Source organism: Cetorhinus maximus, chromosome 23 (genome assembly GCF_964194155.1).
Source record: "Cetorhinus maximus chromosome 23, sCetMax3.hap1.1, whole genome shotgun sequence".
Taxonomy (NCBI): domain Eukaryota; kingdom Metazoa; phylum Chordata; class Chondrichthyes; order Lamniformes; family Cetorhinidae; genus Cetorhinus; species Cetorhinus maximus.
The window spans coordinates 40761301-40786801 of NC_135901.1; the positions used below are offsets into that span (position 1 = coordinate 40761301).

Sequence of the window (25501 nt, forward strand, 5' to 3'; positions counted from 1 at the left end):
AGTTGAGTTTCAGGTCAATGGTAACCCCCAGGATGTTGATAGTGGGGGATTCAGTGATGGAAATGCCATTGAATGTCATGGGACGATAGTTAGATTCTAGCTTGTTGGAGATGGTCATAGCCTGGCACTTGTGTGGGGTGAAAGTTACTTGCCACTTGTCAGCCCAAGCCTGGATGTCGCCCAGATCTTGCTGCGTTTGAAGATGGAGTTATTCAGGATCTGAGGAGTCGTGAATGGTGCTGAAAATTGTGCAATGATCAGAAAATGCCCCCACTTCTGACCTTATAACTGAAGGAAGATCATTGATAAAGCAGCTGAAGATGGTTGGGCTGAGGACATTACCCTGAGGAACTCCTGTAGTGATATCCTGGAACTGAGATGACTGACCTCCAACAACCACAACCATCTTCCTTTGTGCTAGGTTTGACTCCAACCAGCGGAGAAGTTTCCCCCCCGATTCCTACCAACTCCAGTTTTGCTAGGGCCCCCTGATGCCACACTCGGTCATAAGCAGCATTGATGTCAAGGCCAATAACTCTCACCTCACCTCAGGAGTTCAACTCTTTTGTGCATGCTTGAACCAAGGCTGCAATGAAGTCAGGAGTTGAGTGACCCTGGCGGAACCCAAACTGGGCATCACTGAGCAGGTTATTGCTAAGCAAGTGCCGTTTGATAGCACTGTTGATGACCATTACTTTACTGATAATGGAGAATAGGCTGATACGGCGGTAATTGGCCGGGTTGGATTTGTCCTGCTTTTTGTGTACAGGACATACCTGGGCAATTTTCCACTTGCCGGGTAGATGCCAATGTTGTAGCTGTACAGGTACAGCTTGGCTAGGGGTGCAGCAAGTTCCGGAGCACAAGTCTTCAGTACTATTGGCCGAATATTGTCAGGGCCCATAGCCTTTGCAGTGTCCAGTTTCTTCAGCCATTTCTTGATATCACGTGGAGTGAATGGAATTAGCTGAGGACTGGCATCTGTGATTCCGGGGACTTCCGAAGGTAGAGAGGTTTAGGGAGGAAATTCGAGAGCTTGGGGCCTTGGAAACTGACAAATGGCTGCCAGTGGTGGAGTGATTAAAATCAGGAATGCTCAGGAGGCTGGAATCAGAGTAGTACAGATATCTCGGAGGGTTGTGATACTGATGGAGATTTTTGAGTTCGGGAGCGGCCATGGAAAAATGTGAAAGTAAGGATAAGAAATTGAACATTTTGGTGTTTCTTAACCTGGAAACTTTGTAGGTCAGTGAGCACAGGGGTGATGGGTGAACAAGACTTGGTGCGAGTCAGCACAGTTTTGGATAACCTCAAGATTACAGGGAGGTTGAATGTGGGAGGCCGGCCAGGAGTGTGTTAGGATAGTTAAGTCTAGAGGTAACAAAGGAATGGATGAGAGTTTCAGCAGCAGATGAGCTGAGACTGGGGTGGAGTCGGACGATGTTACTGAGGTGGAAATAGGCGGTCTTGGTGATGATGTGGATATGTGGTTGGAAGCTCATCTTGGGGTGAAATATTTCACCATGGTTTTGAACAGTCTGGTTCAGTCTCAGACAGTTGTCAGGGAGATGGATGGTGTCGGTGTCTGGGGATTGGAGTTTGTAGCGGGGACTGAAGACAATGGCTTCAGTCTTCCCAATGTTTAAATGAAGGGAATTTCTGTACATCCACTACTGGATGTCAGACAAGTCAGGAGGGTGTGTGACTTAGAGGGGAAGTTGGAGGTGATGATGTTCACATACACCTGGTCCTTCTGGGTGGTGGAGGTTGAGGGTTTGGGAGATTCTGTCCAAGTTCTGGTTGAGTTGTAGAAATATAAATCCCCTCTGCTTCACCAATTCCGACGAAGTGTAATACAGTCTCGAAACTTTAACTCTGTTTCTCTCTCCACAGATGCTGCAAGATCTGCAGAGATTTTCCAGCACTTTGTTTTTATCCCTCTCCTTCATCCCCTGCCTTTCTCTCTCTCTCTCTCTCTCTCTCATTTCGCTCTCACCCACTCCCATCTTTCTCTCTCTCTCCTCCAATCGAGGCCAGAGTCTTGTGTGGGCCCAGACCAGGTGGCAGGTTCCCTTCCCTGAGGGACATTTGTGAACCAGTTGGGTTTTTATGACAATCCAGCAGTTTTCATGGTCACTTTTTCCTCGTGCCGGCCCCACAAATTCCCAGATTCATTCAGCTCAATTTCACAACCTGCCTTTGTGTTTTTGTGGGTTCTCTCTCACTCCCTTTTTCTGTTTTAAATCAATTTCACAGGGCATGAGAAGGAGAGGATTTGCAGTTGGGAAACTGAAACTAAACATCACATCAGGATCTGACGTAATTTCCCAGTCTATCATAAGCTGAAGATCATTGGATTTCGAACATGGAAGGAAAAAGCACCGTTCACACTGGGGAGAAGGCGTGGAAATGTGGGGATTGTAGGAAGGAATTTAACTACCCGTCTCAGCTGGAAACTCATCGGCGCACTCACACTGGAGAGAGACCATTCACCTGTGCCATGTGTGGGAAGGGATTCACTCATGCATCCAGCCTGCTAACACACCAGCGAGTTCACACAGGGGAGAGACCATTCACCTGCTCCCAGTGTGGGAAGAGATTCACTCAGGCATCCAACCTGCTGATGCACCAGCGAGTTCACACTGGGGAGAGACCATTCATCTGCTCTGCATGCGGGAAGGGATTCACTCAGGCATCCAACCTTCTGATGCACCAGCGAGTTCACACTGGGGATAGACTGTCCACCTGTTCCGTGTGTGGAAAGGGATTCACTCGATCATCCAACCTGCTGAGACACCAGCGAGTTCACACTGGGGAGAGACCGTTCACCTGCTCCGAGTGTGGGAAGGGATTCACTACCTCATCCCATGTGCTGAGACACCAGCGCGTTCATGAGTCATGACAATTATTGGATTTTGCTGTTAATCACATCCAAGACTGAACCATGTTCATTGAGATCTGTTTCTGCTGATGTTTGTACACTCCAGATAAAATTCAAATAAAACAGCTTTGTGTTAAACACAAGGTGCTGAGTCTATTAATCCAGCGCTTCCCAAACCTTTCCCCGTGAGACCCCATTTTAATGACTCAGACTTGGTGTGACCCTAGAGTGAAAATCTGCGGATTACAGGAGATGTTGAGCGGGATAGAGGCTTCAGGCAAAGTTTGGACAATTGTTATTCTGCAGAAAGTACTTCAAGCAGCTAAATATTTGCAATTGCTCAATGAAAAATTAGCAGATTATAAAGTCTACATTGTAAATTGGACTCATGTATAGTTAACTCAATAATTCTCTTAACTCTCTATAATTCTTCACTAAATAAAATCTTGAAGTTCCAATTCTGCGTGTGCAGGATATTTCATATAAATGACTTTCAGTTACACACAGATACAGCTTTTATCATAATCACTACAATAGGGTTTTAGTTATATACAACAGAAGCTATTAGCGTGATATACAGGCAGAAAGGTGCTTTCTCCTCTACAAATATTTAATGGCTCATAAAACTTTTAGTAATCCTAAAAATATACTTTTCAAAATGGTGAAAGTACATCCCTCAAATTCAGACTGATCCTCCTTTCGTCTGCTGAAATGACAGAAGAGGTAGAAAGCTTTTTTGCTTCTATCTTAATCCCCAGGATATGTGTTTGTCTTAGTTTGGTAATGACGAATGAATTGGGGGAGTTGATGAATAGAAAACAAACACCTACCTTTTCACGGGCGTTTTATGCAGCAATCAAGCCTCAGATAGCAGCCATTAGAGCTGGTCCACCAATAGGAAAAGGTGAGGATTTAAGGGGCCCTCGTAGCTGTCAGGGGACAGTCCAAGCTCCCTGGCAGCCATGGATGCCTCAGAGCTCGCGAGCCCAAAATCTCACCACTGGGGATCACGAGCCACAATTTGGGAAGCCCTGTTTTAATATCTTGAAGACTAGTTAGTTTATTTTGAAATTCTCCCCTTTCCCCTGTCTCCTCCATCCTCACCTTCAAGAACAAGTGTGAGGAGCTCATGGAGCCTCTTTGTCACTAAGATTGAGACAATCCGATCAGCTGCCTTTGCTGCTTCCCTCCCTTCCACTAACCCACCGGGACAAACTGTCTCCAAAGTTCCCCTTGTCCAAGCATTAACTCACATCTTTCTTTAGTTTCTCTCCCATCTCCCCACATGGCCTCTCAGTGCTCATCTTGTCCATGAGACCCACCTCCTGCTCTCGACCCTATTCCCAATAAACTACTGATCCCCCAACTTCCCCATGTTTACTGATATTGTTAACAGTTCTCTCTCTTCAGCTATTGCCCCCCTCTCCTTCTAATCATCATTCCCTTCCTCAATAAACAAATCCTTGACCCCACCATCCTTGAAAACTACTACACCATTTCCAACCTCTCTTTCCTTTCCAAAGTCCTTGAAAATGTTGTCACGTCTCAAATCCATGCCCATCTTTCCCAGAACTCCCTGTCTGAATCCCTCCAATCAGGTTTCTGCCCCTGCCACAGTATTGAAACAGCTCTGATCAAAGCACCAATGACATCCTATGTGACTGGGACAAAGGTAAACTATCCCTTCTCGTCCTTCTCGATGTGTCTGCAGCCCTTGACAAGGTTAACCACACCATTCTGCTCCAATATCTCTCCACTGTCGTCCAGCTGGGTGGGGCTGTTCTCTCCTGGTTCCATTTTTCTCTGTCTAATCATAGCCAGAGAATCACTTGTAATGTCTTCCCTTCCCACTCCCACAGTTACCTCTGGTGTCCCCAGAGGATCCAGCCTTGGCCTCCTTTTATTTCTCATCAACATGCTCCCCATAACGACATCATCTGAAAACAGTGTCAGTTATCACATGTACACTGACAGTGCCCAGCTCTACCTCACCACCACCTCCCTCCACTTTTGTTAAATTATCAGACTGTTTGTCTAATATCCAGTGGTGGATGTGCAAAAATGTCCTCCAATTGAATATTGGGAAGACTGAAACCATTGTTTTCATTCCCGAGCTACCAACTCCATTCCTCTCCCTGGCAACTGACTGAATGTAAACCAGACTTTTTGCACACGTGATGTCAGGTTTGACCCCGAGATGTGATTCTGACTCGGGTGTGTGTGTCCTGGTGATTTTCCAGTCACACTGATGATTTTTTTTTCCCCACAGACTGAACAGACAAACATTTCTCCTTCCATAATCAGAGGCTGATCATGTATGAATTCAGTGATTCTATAAGATCTTGAGATTTTTGCTTTGAGTTTTTCATTTGAAAATCCTCTCCCTCTAATACCCTGTAAACAGAGTTGACAAAAGCCATCACTGTCAGTACAGGGTAGAAATTCAGAACAGACAATTCTAGTTTCTATGGAATATTCTTTCTCCTTTCATTCCCCCAAATCTATAATTCCCTGTCCCACACACTCCTCTCCCTCTCTGCTCATTGTTACAGATTCAGTGCCTGGTCTCCTACTAATTCTTTTCTCCTCTCCAGATTCCCTCTCTTCCTATCCTTAAAGTGGTGACTCAGGCTGTGGGTCAATCCCACTCCTTCACTCTAATTCTACCAAATAATTCAGCTCACAACAGATGTTCTTTAATGGCTTTGTGGTAATTTTGAATGTTTGGAAAGAATCACCTTTTCCCAACTGTGACACAAGCTGTGTTTATCCGAGTTACATTAAATAGACTCATTCACTCAGTAAGTGATCAGATCTCACTGAACTATGCCACAAGCTGTGTCTATCCAAGTTATATTGATACAGACTTACTCACTCAGTAAGTGATCAGATCTCACTGAACTATGACACAAGCTGTGTCTATCTGAGTTACATTTATACAGACTCTCTCACTCAGTAAGTGATCAGATCTCACTGAACTATGACACAAGCTGTCTATCTGAGTTACATTGATACAGACTCAGTCACTCAGTAAATGATCAGATCTCACTGAACTATGTCACAAGATGTGTCTATCTGAGTTACATTGATACAGACTCACTCACTCAGTGAGTGATCAGATCTCACTGAACTATGACACAAGCTGTGTCTATCTGAGTTACATTGAAACAGACTCACTCACTCAGTAAGTGATCAGATCTCACTGAACTATGACACAAGATGTGTCTATCTGAGTTACATTGATACAGACTCACTCACTCAGTGAGTGATCAGATCTCACTGAACTATGACACAAGCTGTGTCTATCTGAGTTACATTGAAACAGACTCACTCACTCAGTAAGTGATCAGATCTCACTGAACTATGACACAAGATGTGTCTATCTGAGTTACATTGATACAGACTCACTCACTCAGTAAGTGAACAGTTCTCACTGAACTACAAAAACAACTACAACAACTTAAATTTATATCGGGCTTCTAACATAATAAATTGTCCCAAGGAGTTTCATCGGGGCATAAAGATATATTAGGTCAGATAACCAAAAGCTTGGCCAAAGAGGTCGGTTATAAGGAGTGTCTGTAAGGAGGGAAGTGAATGAGAAAGGTGGAGAGGTTTAGGGAGGAAATTCCACAGCTTAGGGTCCAGGCAGCTGAAGGCCCGGCCACCAATGGTGGAGTGATTAAAATCGGGGATGAAGGACATCCGGTAATGGTGCTCCATGTATGTGGGCCCCATAGCCCAGGCTCAAGGCCCTAATCTGAACTTTGGGACATAATTTGACTGTCCCGGGTCTCAGAGAAAAACACAGCAGGTCAAACATCATTGGAAAGTGAGAAATGAATGGTCACTGTTTCAGGTGGGACTCTTTCAGAATGAGCACTTCCCACCACCAGCACCAACCCCCATCCCCCACCCCCCTCCCTGTGAACTGAACATTCCTTCACCCACTCATCCACCCATTGCACATCCACCCAATGGCTCCCAGCCTGGATTGACATTCAGCATGAACCCAGTGAGAGGGTGAGCTGGCCCACGGGATGTCAGAATGGACAAGAGCTGGAAGTGGTTCCAATCAATGCGTTTTATGTTTCATTGTTATAAACAGGAAACTTAATATTTTGTTAAACCCCCATGTTCACACCCTTGGTGAATTACAATTTCTCACCCAGTCCTTCCCTCTGGCTTCAACATGGTGCATCCTGTGTGTGTTCAGCAGGGGTAGAGACAGGCTGCTCGTGAGATGGGGGCAGAGTGTCGGGAGATGGGGCAGAGTGTCAGGAGACGGGGGCAGAGTGTCAGGAGACGGGGGCAGGGTGTCGGGAGACGGGGGCAGAGTGTCGGGAGATGGGGGCAGGGTGTCGGGAGACGGGGGCAGAGTGTCGGGAGATGGGGGCAGAGTGTCGGGAGATGGGGGCAGAGTGTCAGGAGATGGGGCAGAGTGTCGGGAGATGGGACATATACTGTACATGTTTCTCATCCTCATAATTTACAACACTATTCCTGATGTTCATCAGCTGCCTCACTTTCTTTCCCATTAATTCCATTTGCTGATCTATCAGTAATGGACTTGCTGCCATCTCGAACAAAACTGTTTTCACCACTAAGGCTCCGCTGGTATTGAATAGTCTTCATGACATCATCGCACTGGGACTGGATGACATCATCGCACTGGGACTGGATGACATCATAAGAGTCCATTGTTTCTTAATGACCCACATCAATAACTAGAGGAAATATTAATAAACCTGAGCACATTATCTAGGCTGACACTCCAGGGTGACACTGAGGGACTGCTGCACTGTCAGAGACAGCATCCTTCACATGGAACTTGTAGAGGCTCTGGTCACAATCTTCCAATCCTCCTTATATAGTAGCGGTGACAAAGGACTGACAGATTGTAAATGTTACACCCCTGTTCAAAAACACAGCTATTCCAGGACAATCAGCTTCATATCAGTGGTGGGGAAAGGCTGGAGACAATAATCCAGGACAAAATCAATTGGCATTTGGAAAAGTATTGGTTATTTCCAGCATTTTCTGTTTTTAACACTGATACTTCCCTGGATCCCAAGGCTCTCTGGGAGGTGTGGGGAGCTGGGACGTATCCATGAGAGTAACCAAAGGTCTGAGAACTGAAAGAATCTAGGGTTAGAGAGGAGACCAGATCCAAAAATGGAGCAGTTGGCAACAGGACATCAATCAGTCTCCTCTTATCCTGGAGAAATCAAGGACTCGACATTCTGAGAGTTTGAAACAAAACTGATTTATTTAACAGACATCAAGATATTAAACTTCAGCCCAGTTACAGGGATTATTAACATCAGTAGAAACAAACCACAACTGTCAGAATGAACATGGTTCAGTTCTGGATGTGATTAACAGCAGCAATAACAGCAGAATCCAACCCCTGCTGTCACTTGTGAACTCACTGCTGTCTGAGCAGGTGGGATGACCAAGTGAATCCCTTCCTACATTCGGAGAAGGTGAACAGCATCTTCCCAGTGTGAACTCGCTAGTGTGTCAACAGGTTGGACAAATGAGTGAACCCCTTTCCACACTCGGAGCAGGTGAACGCTCTCTCTCCAATGTGAATTCACTGGCGTACACTGAGGTGGAATGAAGGCTGAATCTCTTTACACAGGAAGTACAGCAGAACGGCCTCTCCTTGTGTGAATTCGCTGGTGTTTCAGCAGGGTGGATAACTGAGTGAATCCCTTCCCACACTTGGAGCAGGTGAATGGTCTCTCCCCAGTGTGAACTCGCTGGTGTCTCAGCAGGTGGGATAACTGAGTGAATCCCTTCCCACACTGGGAGCAGGTGAATAGTCTCTCCCCAGTGTGAACTCGCTGGTGTGTCAGTAGGTTGGATGACTGAGTGAATCCATTCCCACACTCGGAGCAGGTGAAAGGCCTCTCTCCAGTGTGAAATCGCTGGTGCACTTTGAGGTTCGATAAAGTCCTGAATCTCGTTCCACAGGAAGTACAACTGAATGGCCTGTCCTCAGTGTGAATTCGCTGGTGCTTCAGCAGGTTAGAGGACCCAGGGAATCCTTTCCCACATACCGTGCAGTTGAATGGTCTCTCTCCAGTGTGAACTCGCTGGTGTGTCAGCAGGCTTGATGACCGAGTGAATCCCTTCCCACACACGGAGCAGGTGAATGGTCTTTCCCCTGTGTGAATTCGCTGGTGTGTGCGCAGGTTTGATGACTGAGTGAATTCCTTCCCACATTGGGAGCAGGTGAACGGTCTCTCCCCAGTGTGAACTCGCTGATGTGTCAGCAGGTGGGATAACCGCTTGAATCCCTTCCCACACTCGGAGCAGGTGAACGGCCTCTCCCCAGTGTGACTGCGTCGATGGGTTTCCAGTTCGGATGGACGATTGAATCCTTTCTCACAGTCCTTACATTTCCACGGTTTCTCCATGGTCCAGGTGTCCCTGTGTCTCTCTAAGTTTGATGATCAGTTGAAGCCTCGTCCACACAGAGAACACGTGTACAGTTTCTCCCTGCTGTGAATGGTGTGATGTTATTTCAGGCTGTGTAACTGGTTAAAGCTCTTTCCACAGTCAGTTCACTGGGATACTCTCACTCGGGTGTGTGTGTGTCTCGGTGCTTTTCCAGTCACACTGATGTTTGAAATCTTTTCCCACAGACAGAACAGACAAACGTTTCTCCGTCGACATTCAAAGGTGATGATATTCAGGTCCTGATGAATCGAGTGACTCTGTCAGATCTTGATGTGATGTTTGGTTTGAGTTTCCTGCCTGAAAATCCTCCCCTTCTAATTATCTGTAAAAGGAGTTTACAAGAGCCATCACTGTAAGAACAGGATAGAAATTCAGAACAGACAATTCTATGGAACATTTTTTCCTCTCTTGTTCCCCCAAAGCTGCAAATCCCCATCCCACACACTCTCCCTCCTCCCTGTGCTGAAATCCAAACAGAGTTTTGGACAATTCTTTCTGTATCTTTTTAACAAATTTCTATAATTGGAGTTGACAATATGTCTGATCATTCACCTCAGTGATTACTCGTGACAAAACATTAATCTGAAACCCCCTGACCGACCAGACAGAATAGCAGATGTTAACCTTGTGTTCAAAACTTACTGTGTGGAGATTTAATGAGCGATTATGAAGGTGGTTTCTCCCAATGTCCCAGAGTTTCCTTCCTTCCTTCTCTCCCTCTCTAACTGAGTTAAACCTGGGATCAGTCTCATGGCCCATTCTGGTTCCTGCTTCTCTTCCTGATGACTAATTAACTCCAATTAAACACTGAGAAGACTGAAGACACTGTTTTCAGTCCCTGCTCCAATCTCCATTTCCCAGATACCAACTCCATCCCTTTCCCTGGGAACGGTCTGAGATTAAGCCAGTCTGTTCACAACCTCGGTGTCACATTTGATCTCGAAATGAGCTGCTGACCTCATGTCTGTGCCATTACTAAGATCGCCTGTTTCCACCTCCGTAATATCACCCGACCTCACCCCTGTCTCAGGAGTGTCTCATCTGCTGCTGAAACCCTTATCACAGCCATTTTTACCTCCAGATTTGACCATTCCAACACACTCCTGGCTGGTCTCCCACATTCTACCCTCCGTAACCTTGAAGACATCCATATTTTTGCTGTCTGTGTCTTCACTCACAGCTAGGCCCATTCCCTGACCTTCCTTGGCTCCCGTTCAAGGAGCAACTCGATTTTAAAAATCTCATCCTTGTTTTCAAATCCCCCAATGGCCTCCTCTCTGTGGCTCCTGCAGACCCACAACCCTCTATGATATCTGCACTGCTCTAATTCTAGCATTCCCTGTTTTAATTGCTCCACCATTCGTGTCCGTGCCTTCAGTTCCCTCGACCCCAAGCTCTGAGATTCTCTCCCTCTGTCTACCACACTTTCGCCCTTTAAGACAATTGAGTATTAATAAAAAAAAGATATTCTGTTAAAACATTTTATCTTGTACTCATCAGGATAGAGGGAAGAATACCAAATTTCAAAAATTATCAGTCAGGCTAGTAATGTGTCTCACTTACACTTGCTAGAAGCTACGTATGTTCATCCACAGGGACCTGTCCTCTGCAGGCAGAAGGAACAAGTCCAGGCTTTTGTGGAATTAAACAAGAGCAGAGGGGATGACAGCTCCTGGCTTTATTGTCCATGGCAACAACCAATCAGAGCCGACGGGCCAACCAATCAGCACCCTTTTCTCGTGCAGTATAAATTGTGGTTCCCTTTGAAATTTGGGACTCTTGCGTCTGTCCTGGTGAGTGCAACAGGAAAAGCTTTGACAGCTTGTCTCTTTTTTCGTAAATAATCAAATTCTGTACAAACAAGCGACTATTTAAGTATTTTGGTCACCTCCTTGTGTGTCTGAATGTTATACTTTATTTTATGATTCCCTGTTTAGCTCGCTGGGATGATTTATGATGTTAATAGAAGATAGTGATCGCACATGCGCTGCTGCTCCTTGCCCCATATAAAGATGGTGACCGCACATGCGCTCTGCGGCTTCTTGCCCCTATAAAGAGAGACCGCGCATGAGCTCTGCTGCTCCTTGCCCCCTATAAAGATGGTGACCGCTCATGCGCTCTGCTGCATCTTGCCCCATATAAAAAATGACCGCACATGCGCTCTGCTGCTCCTTGCCCCTATAAAGATGGTGACCGCACATGCGCTCTGCTGCTCCTTGCCCCAATAAAGATGGTGACAGCACATGCGCTCTGCTGCTTCTTGCCCCCTATAAAGATGGTGACCGCACATGCGCTCTGCTGCTCCTTGCCTCAGAATAAAGATGGCGGCCGTTAACTCGGGCCTACTTCCGGAGAAATGGCCTAATCTGTGTTTGGAAGGATGGTTCCTTATTGAGGGTTTAGGACAGAGGCAGTGAATTCATAAAGCCTCCCAACTCACCCGCCAGCCCTATCTATGCTCACGGAGTTTTTTTTCCAGCTCTCAGTCCGCACTCGGTCTTTGTAAATCCCGCATTTTAAATCCGTTCGCTCCAGCTCTCCTCACGCCTGATTTCACGCGCTACACATGCTTCAGCTCAGAATGATTGACGGCAGCTCCGGACCAATAGGGACAGGGGGCGGGCCTGGAGGATCAGCGGGAGCGGCTCTTCCTCTGGCCAATCGGAGTGAATGAGGGGCGTGGCCGGGTTTGAATTGGAGCATGCGCAGCGCGGGTGGGGATCGGGATGAAGGCGGTCGGGTTGAAAGTCCAGCGGGTGAGAAAGGGCCGAGTGCAGTAGAGGAATGGAGCCGGAGGGTGCACTGGGAGGATTCACAAACACCCGGTGTCGGACTCCAAACCCGGATTACAAACTCCCGGAGCCCAGTTTACACCGAGTGTTTGGAAACTCCTTTTACAGGGGATTAGAAGGGGAGGATTTACACACAGCAAACTCCAACCCAGAGAAATGTTTGTCTCTTAATTTCTATCCTGGACTGACAGGGATGGATTTTTTATAGTCTCCTTTGTACAGGATTTTCAATGGGACGGAGTTGGAGACGGGGAAGCTCAAACCAAACTTCACATCAAGATCAAACAGAGTCACTCGATTCCTCAGGACCTGAATATCATCGGACTTTGACTGTGGAAGGAAAAAGGTTTCTCTGTTCTGTTTGTGGGAAAAGCACCGACATTTTCAAAATCCTGGTTAGACTGCACCTGAACCACTGTAATAACAATAAAAAAATGCTGGAAGTACTCAGCAGGCCTGGCAGCATATGTGCAGCGAAACAGAGTTAATATTTCGAGTCAACATGACCTTTCATCAGGACAGAAATACTGTGTTCAGTTCTGGGCATCACACTTTAGGAAGGATAGACTATATTGGCCTTAGTGGGAGAGCAGTGCAGATGTACCTGAATAACAACTGGACTCCAAGGGTTAAATTATGAGGAGTGGTCAAACAAATGCATCAGAGTAATTACAGCACAGATAGAGGCCATTCAGCCCATTGAGTCAATGCCAGCTCTCTGTAGAGCAGTCCAGTCTGTCTCATTGCCCCACTGTGTCTTCAACCCCCTGCATGTTTATTTCTCTTAAATGCTGGTCCAATTTAATTTTAAAGCATTTATCATGTCTGCTTCCAGCCTGCTCCTAGGCAGTGAGTTCTGTGTTATTACCACATGTTGTGTAAAATATTCCTCCCTGCATTTGCCCTGTATCGTTTGCCTATAACCTTCAATCTGTGTCCCCCTAATCTTTGTACCGTCACCAGATGGAAACAACATTTTCTTTGTCCACCTTATCTTAACCTGTCACAATCTTGTTCACCTCTATCCAATCTCCCCTCAACTCTGTAACTCCAAGAAGAACAACTTCAGCTTCTCCAATCTCACTTTGTAACCGAATTCCCTTTTTCCTGGAACCATTCTGGTAAATCTCCTCCACATCCTCTCAAGGACCCTCACCCCTTTCCTAAAGTGTGGAGACCAGAACTGGATGCAATACTCCTGTTGTGACCTAACCAGAGCTTTATGACGGGTCAGCTTATTTTCCCTGTGTTTATACACATTAAATCTGCTTATGAAGCCCACGATCTCATATATTTTGCGAACTGCTCTCTCAATATGTCCTTTCGCCTTCAAATGTGTGCACATCAACCCCAGGTCCCCCAGTCCCTACACACCCTTTAGGACTGTACCATTGAGTACCCTATTCATTCTGCCAATATTCATCATCTCACGGTGAGGTTTGTATTCCCTGGAATTTAGAAGATTGAGGAGGATTTTCTCGAAGTTTTCATGATATAAATTGGACATGGTATGGTAAATAGAGGGGAACAATTTCCATTGGTTGGGGAATCCAGGACTGAGGAACATAGTCTAAAACTTAGAGCCAGAACTTTCAGGGGTGAGATTAGGAAAATCTTCTTCAGAAAAAGTTGGGAGAAGTTTGGAATTCTCTTCCTGAATTAGCAGTTCATGCTTGATCAATGTTCAGTTTCAATCTGGCATTGATAGATCCTTCCTAACACAAGGTATAAATCAAGGGACAGGAGAAAAAGGGTCACAGATCAGCCGTGATCTGATTGCATAGTGGGACAGACTCGAGGGGCTAAATGGCCAACTCCTAGAATCATCGAAACTTAGAGCACAGAAGGAGGCCATTCAACCCTTTGTGCTTGTGCTGTCTCTTTGAAAGAGCAGTTGTATTCGTCCCACACACCCACTTTCTATTTGTAACCCTGTAAGTTCCTCAATCCCAAATCCCTGTCAACTCCCTTTTAAAATTCCTGATAGAATCAGGTTCCAGCACCTTTCCAGGTAGAATGTTCCAGATCCTGACAACTCACTGTTGGTGCAGAAACTGCTGAACTCGATGTTGAGTGTGGAAGGTTGTAAAGTGCCTAATTGAAAGATGAGCTGCTGTTCCTCGAGTCCCCATTGAGCTTCATTGAAACATTGCAGGAGGCCGAGGACAGAGAGGTCAGAGTGGGAGTGGGGCGGAGAATTAAAATGACAAGTGACCGGAAGCTTAGGGTCAAGCTGACAGACTGAACGGAGGTTCTTCCACAAAGTGATCACCCAATCTGTGTTTGGTCTTCCCAGTGTAGAGCAGATCACATCGTGAGAAATGAATACAGTAACTAAACTGCAAGAAGTACAAATAAATCACTGTTTGGTTTCATCTTGCACAACCTTGAGAACAGCCTGAATGAAAATACTTTACTTGAAGAATAAAGGTTAAAATATAATTACATTGTCTATCTCAGGGTGTAATCCAAGAACAACACCTTGTATTTACAGGAAGGGTTGTGGGGCTGGAGGAGGTGACAGAGATACTGAGGATCCGGTTGACATTGTCTATCTCACTGGTGTCAAATTCATTTTCCATGGTGGCTCTGATCCAATATCCTGACACTGGGTGAGGGCCACATTCAGCAGAATTTATAAAAATGGAACTAGATACAAATAAACTATATCAGTATTTACTGACACCTCGGTTTTATTTATTGTTCCTGCTGCTCCCGGTACCCGGCATCTCTTCGCTTGAACCATCACATCAACACTCGGGGAAAATGACTGGGCTGAGGCCTGTCTCAGATAAAAACACGAGGACCACTTGTCACCACAGAATCTGTCGCGGAAAAACGGAGTGAACACTCAGAACCTGGAGGTTTATCTAGGAAGTCTTTTTTTTTGCAAAAATATACTTTATTCATAAAATATCTTCAATCACATTCCAAACCATTACAAAAACACCATTACAAGGGTACAATCCAGGTTAAACTTTTACAAAATGTATCACCAGGTGCATCAGTACAAACAATATTACAATCATTTACAGCCTTTCATTTTGAGCTGTACAGCCCGAGGGGCTCTAAACAGTTCCCAGTCTCTCGGTGCGCTGTGGCAGAAAGGTCTTAGACAGCGACCCTTCCCCATTGCGCCTTTGCGGCAGCTGCCCCAAGCTTTAGTGCGTCCCTCAGCACGTAGTCCTGGACTTTGGATTGTGCCAGTCCGCAACAATCGGTCGGGGACAACTCTTTGTGCTGGAAGACCAACAAGTTTCGGGCAGACCAAAGCGCGTCTTTCACTGAGTTGATGATCCTCCAGCTGCAGTTGATGTTTGTCTCGGTGTGTGTCCCTGGGAACAGCCCGTAAAGCACAGAGTCCTGTGTCACAGAACTGCTCGGGATGAACCTCGACAGCTACCACTGCATCTCTCTCCAGCCCTTCTTTGCAAAGGCACAATCTACAAGGAGGTGAACAACGGTCTCTTCCCCACCACAGCCACCTCGAGGGCAACGTGCCGAGGGGGTGAGACTCCTGGCGTGTAGGAAGGATCTGACGGTGAGGGCCTTTCTCACCACCAGCCAAGCCACATCTTGGTGCTTGTTGGAAAGTTCTGGCGATGAGGCATTCTGCCAAATGACTTTGACAGTCTGCTCGGGGAACCATCCCACAGGATCCACCCTCTCCGTTTCCCTCAGGGACTCTAAGACGTTACGTGCTGACCACTGCCTGATGGACTTGTGGTCAAAGGGGTTTTTCTGCATAAATTTTTCCACCAGGGACAGGTGGTACGGCACGGTCCAACTACTTGGAGCGTTCCGCGGCAGCGTGGCCAGACCCATCCTTCGCAACACCGGGGACAGGTAGAACCTCAGCACGTGGTGACACTTGGTGTTTGCGTACTGAGGGTCTACGCACCGCTTGATGCAACCACACACAAAGGTGGCCATCAGTATGAGGGCGATGTTGGGCACGTTTTTTCCCCCTTTATCTAGAGGCTTGTACATCGCGTCCCTGCGGACACGATCCATTTTTGACCTCCAGATAAAGCGGAAGATGGCTCGAGTGATCGCCACCACGCAGGAGTGTGGAATGGGCCAGACCTGCGCCACGTACAGCAACAGCGAGAGTGCCTCACACCTGATGACCAGGTTCTTACCCGCAATGGAGAGGGAGCGTTGCTCCCACATGCCCAGTTTCCTTTTCACCATAGACACTCGCTCCTTCCAGTTTCTAACGCATGCTCTGGTCCCTCCGAACCATATCCCCAGCACCTTCAGGCCGTCAGCCCTGACAGTGAAGGGGACAAACTCCGCCCAGTTCATAGCTCAACCTACCAGCTTGCAGCTTCCTGCACCTTGACCCCGCCTGGCCCAGGTTTGGGACAGTCCAAGGTGAGTCCTTCGTGTTACCATGACAGTGGGGGAGGGGTGACCTCCTGCCCTGTGCTGTGTCCCAAATGGCTCCATCACCCCCCTCCCCCAGGGCCCACTAAACACTGCATGCAGACGGCTGATGGACCTTGGGGATCCTCACTGACCTGCACAGGTACATTATGCTGCTCCCCACCCCCGATACACTCTGTAACCAAGTTGCTTTTCTTTTTTTCTGCTGTCCCTTCGTGTAAACAGCTTGTTTCATACAAGTTTTGTTTAAGAATTGTTCAATTTTGTTTAATTGCAGGGCTATGGGGCAAAGGCAGGGAGGTGGCATTAGGTAAATTGTCCCTTCAGGGGCCTAATACAGACACGACTGGCTGAACGGCCTCCTTCTTTTGCTACAACCATTCCATGATTCTCTGACTTGTCTCTATCATGCTGCTCCATTCAAAGTGAATCCTACCTTCTGCTTTTGTCCCTGGATCCCTGTTTAACCAAGTAATTATCTCTGCCCTCATTTGTTCCTTATTTCTTTAAGTCCTAGTTTTCCTTTCTTATTTCTCTCATTTTCTTCCCATTGCATTCAGACTGTTGTTATCGTGCCATTCACACCTAATCTAGAAACAGCTTTTGTGTTTTTAATTGTCCCATTACCACTCCCTTTGACCTTGCATTATGAAGCCTTTTGTCAGTTAATCTCTCTCGCCCTGCAGCCTTTCATAGACCTTCCCTTCTGTTCCTCTTCCACCTTTCAATGGCTCACAGACCTGAAACGTTAATTCTGTTTCTCTCTCTACAGATTCTTCCAGACCTGCTGAGTGTTTCCAGTTTTTAATCTTTTCATTTCATGTTTTAAGCCTTGCAGAATTGTTCGTTTCTCTATTCCAAGCACTCTACCTGACATTATTAATAATTCAATTCAGTTATTCATAAATTAATTTATCTGTACTTTATGTCTTGAAAACTGATTATTTATTGAGCTATTTATCAGTTATCAGTGTCTTTAAATGTTACAATTTCACAACTCCTCACGATTTCCTGGCACTAATATTAAATCCTTAGTAATCTTAAATGGAAGGGTCAGCCCAGCATTGACAGACCAGTCAGTTTAACCTCTTGTGCGGGAAAGCATTTAGAAGCGGCAATTCAGGTCAAAATTAGGTCACTTGTACAATTTGTTCAGGACAATCGTGTTGAAGTAAATTTCTTGAGTTTTTGATAAGGCAACAGAGAATGATGATGAGGGTAACACGGTTGATGTGCACATGAACTGCTAAATGGCATTTGATACAGTGCCAAGTAACAGGCATGTCAGCAGAGTTAAAATCCAGGGGGCAGAGGCAGCATTGGCTGTGTGACAGGCAACAACATGCATGGTGAACGGTTACTTTTTAAAATTGAGGAAAAGTATACAGTGGGATCACAAGGGGTCGGTCGTCAGACCTCTGATTTCTTGATATATATTAATGATCCAGACTTGTGTGTGCAGGGCTGCATTTCAAAATTTGAAAACAACACCAAATTTTCAAGTTGTGTTTACAGTGGGGAGGATGGTGATAAACCTCAAGGAGACACAGACAAGATGGTAGAACGGGCAGACAGGTGGCAGATAAAATTTCATTCAGAGAGGTGTGAAGTGATTCATTTCGGTAGGAAGAACAAGGAGAGGCAATATAAAATAAAGGATACAATTGTAAAAGGAGCAGTGTAATCTGGGGCTATATGTGCACAAATCATTGAAGATGGCGGGGCAGGCTGAAAAATTAGTGAATAAAGCATGTGGAATCCTGGGCTTTATGAATACGGGAATAAAGTACAAAATCAACCAAGTTAGAATGAACCTGAATAAAACACTGCTTTGGACCCAACTGCAGCATTGTGTCCAATTCTGAGCTTTAGGAAGAATGTGAAAGTGTGGAGGAAAGATTCACGAGAGATCGGAACTTCAATTAGGCGAGGTGAAGTTGGTTTGTTATCCTTGGAAGGCGAAGCGTTCTCTTGCATCTTTTCTGGACCCTCTGTCTTCACTTCCTTCCGAAATTGTAGCCATTCAGTGGCGGTGATGTTAAAAACTTTCTTTCATGGAATGAGGGCCAGCATTTGTTGCCCTTGAAGCAAGCGCTTGCCACACCATTTCAGAGGGCTATTAAGAGTAACCACATTTCAATGTGGATCTGGAGTCACATGTCAGACCAGGTAAGGACGGCAGATTTCCTCCCCAAAAGGACATTAGTGAACCAGGTCGGTTTTTATGACAATCGACAATGGCTTAATTGTCGCCCTTATTGAGACTCGCTTTCAATTCCAGATTTAATAACTGATTTTAAATCCCGCCAGCTGCTGTGGTGGGATTTGAACCCCTGTCCCCAGAACATCAAGCTGGTTTTCTGGATTATTAGTCCAGTAACATTCCCACTGTGGCACCGTCTCCCCCAATATATATTTGTATTTATTTTTAGCCAGCAGTTGAGTATTTGTCAGTATTTTGTTCCATGTGGTTTCTATTCTGAGTTTCAGACAGTTACTGTGCCAAGTGGACGAGGTGTTTAAAGTTCATTCATTTGCCCCTTTTCCATCTCCATGTCCGGGAAAGACACAGAGAATAATGTCCCCTCATTAAGTATCTATTGACGATACTGAGATGGACAATTCCCGCTCCCCATCTTTCCGGTGGATAATGGATGTTCTGTTACATTCAGGTTTCTCTATAATTTGATCGCTAATTTTATTGAGTTTTGATATATTTATTTTCCCCGAAACCCAGACCCAGGGTAACGGCCGCCATCCTGTTTCAGCAGGGAGCAGGGCGCATGCATGGCCTTCTTGTGGATGTAACAGTGAGTGAGTCCATGGGACATTTATATATTCAGGGTGAGATGTGCTGATCCTCAACCTCTGGCGATACTTCAACCCCACAATCCTAATCTCTGGCTGCCCAGTGTAAAGGGGGGGTGGGGGTGGGGGGGTGGGATGGGGGCGGGGTGGTGGGTTTGTTAAATCAGAGAATCTTCTCCTGTAACTGTTCATGGGCCTGTTTAACACAGGGATTTCTAGATCCAGGATGGGTCTGGTCACATTGGCTGCCGACCTCTCTTCCATGGTCTTGTCCGTGCCCGCGGGTCCCTGGTGAGGGAACATGCATTATCCACCGGTACGCTTGACACCTCCCACAACCGGTGGGCACCTCAGGGTACAGAGTGTCTCATAGATACTGGAAACAACATCCTGGTTGAGTTAGGAACGTTCCCTTTGCTTTTGTTGGGACTTTGTTGCTGATTTGAGCTTCTTTCAGTTTGATTGAACCACATGTTTGGGTGAATAATGTACCAAAGAAACTCGAATTTTCTGCTTTGAATTTCTATCCTGTACATACAGTGAATATTTTTGTAAACTGCTTTTACAGGGTACAAGAGGGAGATCATTTGCAGATCGGAAACTCAAACCAAACATCACTGACAGTGTCATTCGATTCAGCAGGAAACATAGAAAATAGGAGCAGGAGTAGGCCATTCGGCCCTTCGAGCCTGCTCCACCTTTCATTATGATCATGGCTGATCATCCAACTCAATAACCTGCTCCCACTTTCTCCCCATATCCTTTGATCCCTTTCGCTCCAAGAGCTATTTGTAACTCCTTCTTGAAAACATTCAAGGTTTTGGCCTCAACTACTTCCTGTGGTAGCGAATTTCACAGGCTCACCACTCTCTGGGTGAATAAACTTCTCCTCATCACAGTCCTAAATGGTCTACCCCATATTCTCAGACTGCACCCCCTGGTTCTGGACACCCCCACCATCGGGAACATCCTTCTGCATCTCCCCTGCCTTGTCCTGTGAGAATTTTATAGGTTTCTATGAGATCCCGCCTCATTCTCCTGCACTCCAGCGAATTTAATCCTAACTAACTCCATCTCTCCTCATATGTCAGTCCTGCCATCCCAGGAATCAGTCTGGTAAACCTTCGCTGCACTCTCTCTATAGCAAGAACATCCTACCTCAGATAAGGAGTCTAAAACTGCACACAGTATTCCAGGTATGGTCTCACCAAGGCCCCGTATAATTGCAGCAAGACATCCCTAATCCTGTGCTTGAATGCTTTCGCTATGAAGGCCAACATACCATTTGCCTTCTTTACTGCCTGCCGCACCTGTATGCTTACCTTCAGCAACTGGTGTACGAGGACACCCAGGTCTCGTTGCACATTTCCCTCTCTCAATTTATAGCCATTCAGATAATAATATTCCTTCTTGTTTTTGCTACCAAAGTGGATAACCTCATATTTATCCAAATTATACTGCATCTGCCATGCATTTGCCTAGTCACTCAGCTTGTCTAAATCACACTGAAGCATCTCTGCTCCCTCCTCACCGCTCACCTTCCCACCCAGCTTTGTGTCATCTGCAAATTTGGAGATATTACATTTAATTCCCTCATCTAAATCATTGATATATATTGTGAAAAACTGGAGTCCCAGTACCTATCCCTGCGCTACCCCACTAGTCACTGCCTGCCTGCCATTTGGAAAAAGACCCATTTATTCCTATTCTTTGTTTCCTGTCTGCCAACCAGTTTTCTATATCTCTCAATACACTACCTCCAATCCTATGTGCTCTAATTTTACATGCTGATCTATTATGTGGGACTTTGTTGAAAGCCTTCTGAAAGTCCAAATAACCCACATCCACTGGCTCCCCCTCATCAACTCTACTTGTTTCATCCTCGAAACATTCCAGTAGATTTGTCAAGCATGATTTCCCTTTCATAAATCCACGTTGACTCAGTCCCATTCTGCCACTTTATTTTTCCAAGTACTCAGCTATTAAATCTTTTATAATGGACTCTAGAATTTTCCGCACGACTGACGTCAGGCTGACTGGTCTATAACTCCCGACGTTGGACCTGAATAACATTGACCTTTGACTGTGGAAGGAGAAATATTTGTCTCTTCTGTCTGTGGGAAAAGATTTCAAACGTCAGTGTGACTGGAAATGCACCGAGACACAGACACGCCCGAGTGAGAGTGCTCCAGTGAACTGACTGTGGAAAGAGCTTTAATCTGTTACACTACCTGAAAAAAACATCTCACCATTCACAGCGGGGAGAAACTGTGCAAGTGTTCTGTGTGTGGACAAGGATTCAACTGATCGTCCAATATGGAGAGACACGGGGACACTGACACCATGGAGAGACCGTGGAAATGTGGGGACTGTGGGTTAGGATTCAGATCCCCATCTGAGCTGGAAACTCATCAGCGCACTCACACTGGGGAGAGGCCTTTCATCTGCTCCGAGTGTGGGAAGGGATTCACTCTACTAACCCACCTCACTTCACATCAACTTGTTTGCTCAGACATGAGACCTTTTGAATTTTGCGACTATGAGAAGAGCTTTAAAAGCAAAAGGAATCTGCTGATACACCAGCGAGTTCACACGGGGAAGAGGCCATTAACCTGCACTGACTGTGGGAAGGGATTCACTCAGATAAGTACCCTCACTTCACATCAACTTGTTCACTCTGACAAGAGACCTTTTAAATGTTCTGACTGTGAAAAGTGCTTCAAAAGCAGAAAGATTCTGCTGACACACCAGCAAGTTCACACTGGGCAGAAACCATTCAACTGCTCCAAGTGTGGGAAGAAATTCACTCAACTAACCCAGTTCACATCACATCAACGTGTTCACTCTGAAAAGAGACCTTTTAAACGTGCCGACTGTGTGAAAAGCTATAAAAGCAAAATGGGTTTGCTGACACACTAGCAAGTTCACACTGGAGAGAGGCCTTTCTCTTGCTCCGTGTGTGGGAAGGAACCCCTCCGGCTGACACACCAGCGAGTTCACCCTGGAGAAAGGCCATTCACCTGCTCCGTGTGTGGGAAGGGATTCAGTTATTAATCCACCCTGCAGACAGACCAATGTATTCACAAGTGACTCCCGGGGTTGGATTCTGCTGTTATTATTGCTGCAAATCACATCCAGGACTGAACCATGCTCTTTCCGACAGTTGGGGTTTGTTTCTGCTGATGTTAATAATCCCTGTCACTGGGCTGGAGTTTAATATCCTGTAGAAAGCTTTAATCAATCAGCTTTGTGTCAAACATTGTCGACATATTAGTCGAGGCATTGAATTCAAGAGCAGGGATGTTATGATGGAGCAGTTTAAAGCATTAGTTAGCCCACATTTGGAGTACTCTGTGCAGTTCTGTTTGCCACACTATAGGAAGGATGTGATTGCAATGGAGAGGGTGCAGAGGAGATTCACTCAGGATGTTGCCTGGGCTGGAGAGTTTCAGCTATGAAGAGAGACTAGATAGGCTGGGGTTGTTTTCCTTGGAGCAGAGAAGGCTGAGGGGGTACCTGATAGAGGTGTACAAAATTATGAGGGGCATAGATAGGGCGGATAGGAAGACATTGTTCTCTTTAGTGGAGGGGTCAATACTCAGGGGGGCATAGATTTAAGTTAAGGGGCAGAAGGTTTAGAGGGGATTTGAGGATTTTCTTTTCACCCAGAGGGTGGGGTCTATCTGGAACCTGCCGGTGAAGCCTACATTCCATGAATGAATTTTAAAAGAAAGACAATGCTTTCATCCCAGAAATCAACTGAGTGAACCTTCCCTGAAATGTTTCTAATACGACTCTATCCATCCTCAAGATTACCCATAACTATGTTATCATAAGGTGCGAATGGTATGAGCTGGGACTTGGTCTTTTTTATTTTTCAATCCATTTGCTAACAGAATCTGCCCCTCCCATCCCCAGATTCAGACAATTATTAACTGAGACTCAGTCTCTAATGGCGGCCTTAAAAGTGGATAAATCCCCAGGCCCAGGTGAAATGTGGGACTCAGTGCCTGAGGGAGTGGTAGAGGCAGGAACCCTCACAAGAGTTAAGAAGCATTTAGATGAACACTTGAAACACCACAGCTAACAGGGCTACGGGCCAAGTGGTGGAAGATGGATGAGAGTAGATGGGCTTTGATGATGACCACTGCAGGAATTCACCAAGGCTCCTTCGTCAGCACCATCCAAACCCATGATCACTACCATCTAGAAGGATAAGGGCAGCAGATAGATGGGAACACAACCACCTGGAAATTCCCCTCCAAGTCACTCATCATCCTGAAATGGAAATATATTGCCATTCCTTCACTGTCGTTGGTTCAAAATCCTAGAAGTCCCTTCCTAACAGCATTGTGGGTGTAGCTACACCACATGGACTGCAGTGGTTCAAGAAGGCAGCTCATCACCACCTTCTCAAGTGGAACTAGCGGTGGGCAATAAATGCTGGCCCAGCCAGCGAAGCCCATATCCCATGAATGAAGGAGAAAAAACAGGGCATGAGTGATTATTGTGGCCAGTAGAATGACACAACGTTTTAAATTATCAATACAGTAAGACCTTTTCCAGATAAAAATTGTCTCTCAAACATTCAGGAAAGAATTAAACACCTTGAACATATCAAAGTGAGTCAAATTAATTTGAAGAAGGAAATGGAATCTGGATTTAGAAAATATCCACGAAGAGGATGTAGGTTAAGAGAGCTGAAGAATCTTTAAAGTCTGTGCATAAACTTTTGTTTGAACCAGATGTAATTACAACATGTCTATAATTTAGAATTGTGTGAGATGATCAGCAGATGGGGAGGATGAATCTAAGTCGATAGTTATCACATTTTAGCGGAAAAGTTTTGACATTTATTCTTGGTGGCAGCTCAAGTGTTTGTGTTGCTGATTCTGATCATTCTAGTAGCTTTAGTATGTTATCTACAGTTTGTCATCAAGAAATTAGGAAAACAAGCTCGTAGCTTAGAAATAGTGAGGTTAGTCAGAAATCAGTTGTGAGAAGTCAGAAAGGATATTCCCTTCTCAAGGTGGAGAGATCTGTGAGAAATAACTGTTTAATTAACCTTATAAAATCTTCAGAAAGTTAATGAACATTACAGAAATAGTTCTCTCTCTCTCTCTTCCTTGTTTAGGAAGAAAGATTCCTGGGTTGATAAACATAGGACAACGTACCCTTATGATAACTCATCGGGATGGTCTCAGTAGTTATGGGATGGAATTTGTAGTGGTAATTGAAGACAATGGCTTTTGCCTTCAATTTTTAATTGGAGGAAATTTCTGCTCATCCAGTACTGGATGTGGGCTAAGCAGTTTGATAATTTAGTAACAGTGGAGGAATGGAGAGGGATGGTCAGTGTACATGTGTAACGTAACACGGTGCTTTTGGGTGACATCACCTAGTGGTAGCATGGAGATGGGAAATTGGAGGGGGCAAAGATAGATCCTGTTTTTAGGTTGGGTCAGGATGCTGGATTAAAAGGTGAGAGGGACAGTACCAGAAGAGAGAGACAAATCTGTGAATAATATCAGCTAACATGGAGAAGTTGGGTGATCAGTAGATCAGTGAGAGTGGGGTCAGTACAACAGAAAGTGAGTATCATGGACAAGATGAGCACTGAGAGGGCATGAGGGGCGATGGGAGAGAAACTGGAGAAAATGTGGGTTCAGGGTTCAGACAGTTTGTCCCGGTGGGCTAGTGGAAGGGAGGGAAGCAGCAGAGGCAGCTGATCGGATTTTCTCAATCTTAGTGACAAAGAAGCTCCATGGGCAGAATTTTGCCCTTGGCGTGCGGGTTCGGTGGGGCGAGTGGGGCAGTTGGGAAGCTGACCGCTGCCTGCAATCAGGCCCGGAAGGCAATTTCATGCTGGGGGCCAATTAAGGCCTGCGCTGCGTGAAACGTGAGCAGCAGTGCTCAGCCCTGCCTGTGCAGGCGGGGGGTGGAGTGCGAGCTGGGCGAGTGTGACCTTTGTGCATGCACGCGAGAGCGAGCTACATAATCTCCCTGAGGCAGAGAGCTGTCTCAGGGAGATAGAATGACTTGAAAAAGAAATTAAAAATTTTATACAGGTTATGAAACATGTCCCCTCATGTCACTCTGTCACATGATCAGGGACATGTTTTTAATTAATAAAATAAAAGCAAAATACTGCAGGGCCGTACTT

At 45.7% G+C, this 25501-nt stretch overlaps 2 protein-coding genes across 2 annotated transcripts in view; one reads left to right on the plus strand and one right to left on the minus strand.

The window, feature by feature from the left end:
* LOC144698499 (uncharacterized) overlaps nucleotides 1-9270 on the minus strand; it is a gene marked incomplete at its 5' end in the record, with an annotated part of 71244 nt that extends 61974 nt beyond the window's left edge. Inside the window, 1 exon segment of the mRNA XM_078570438.1 lies at nucleotides 8522-9270. Within this exon segment, the coding sequence (XP_078426564.1) occupies nucleotides 8522-9270 (749 nt within the window).
* LOC144697994 (uncharacterized) overlaps nucleotides 1-25501 on the plus strand; it is a 373983-nt gene that overhangs the window by 305535 nt on the left and 42947 nt on the right. The window lies entirely within an intron of this gene.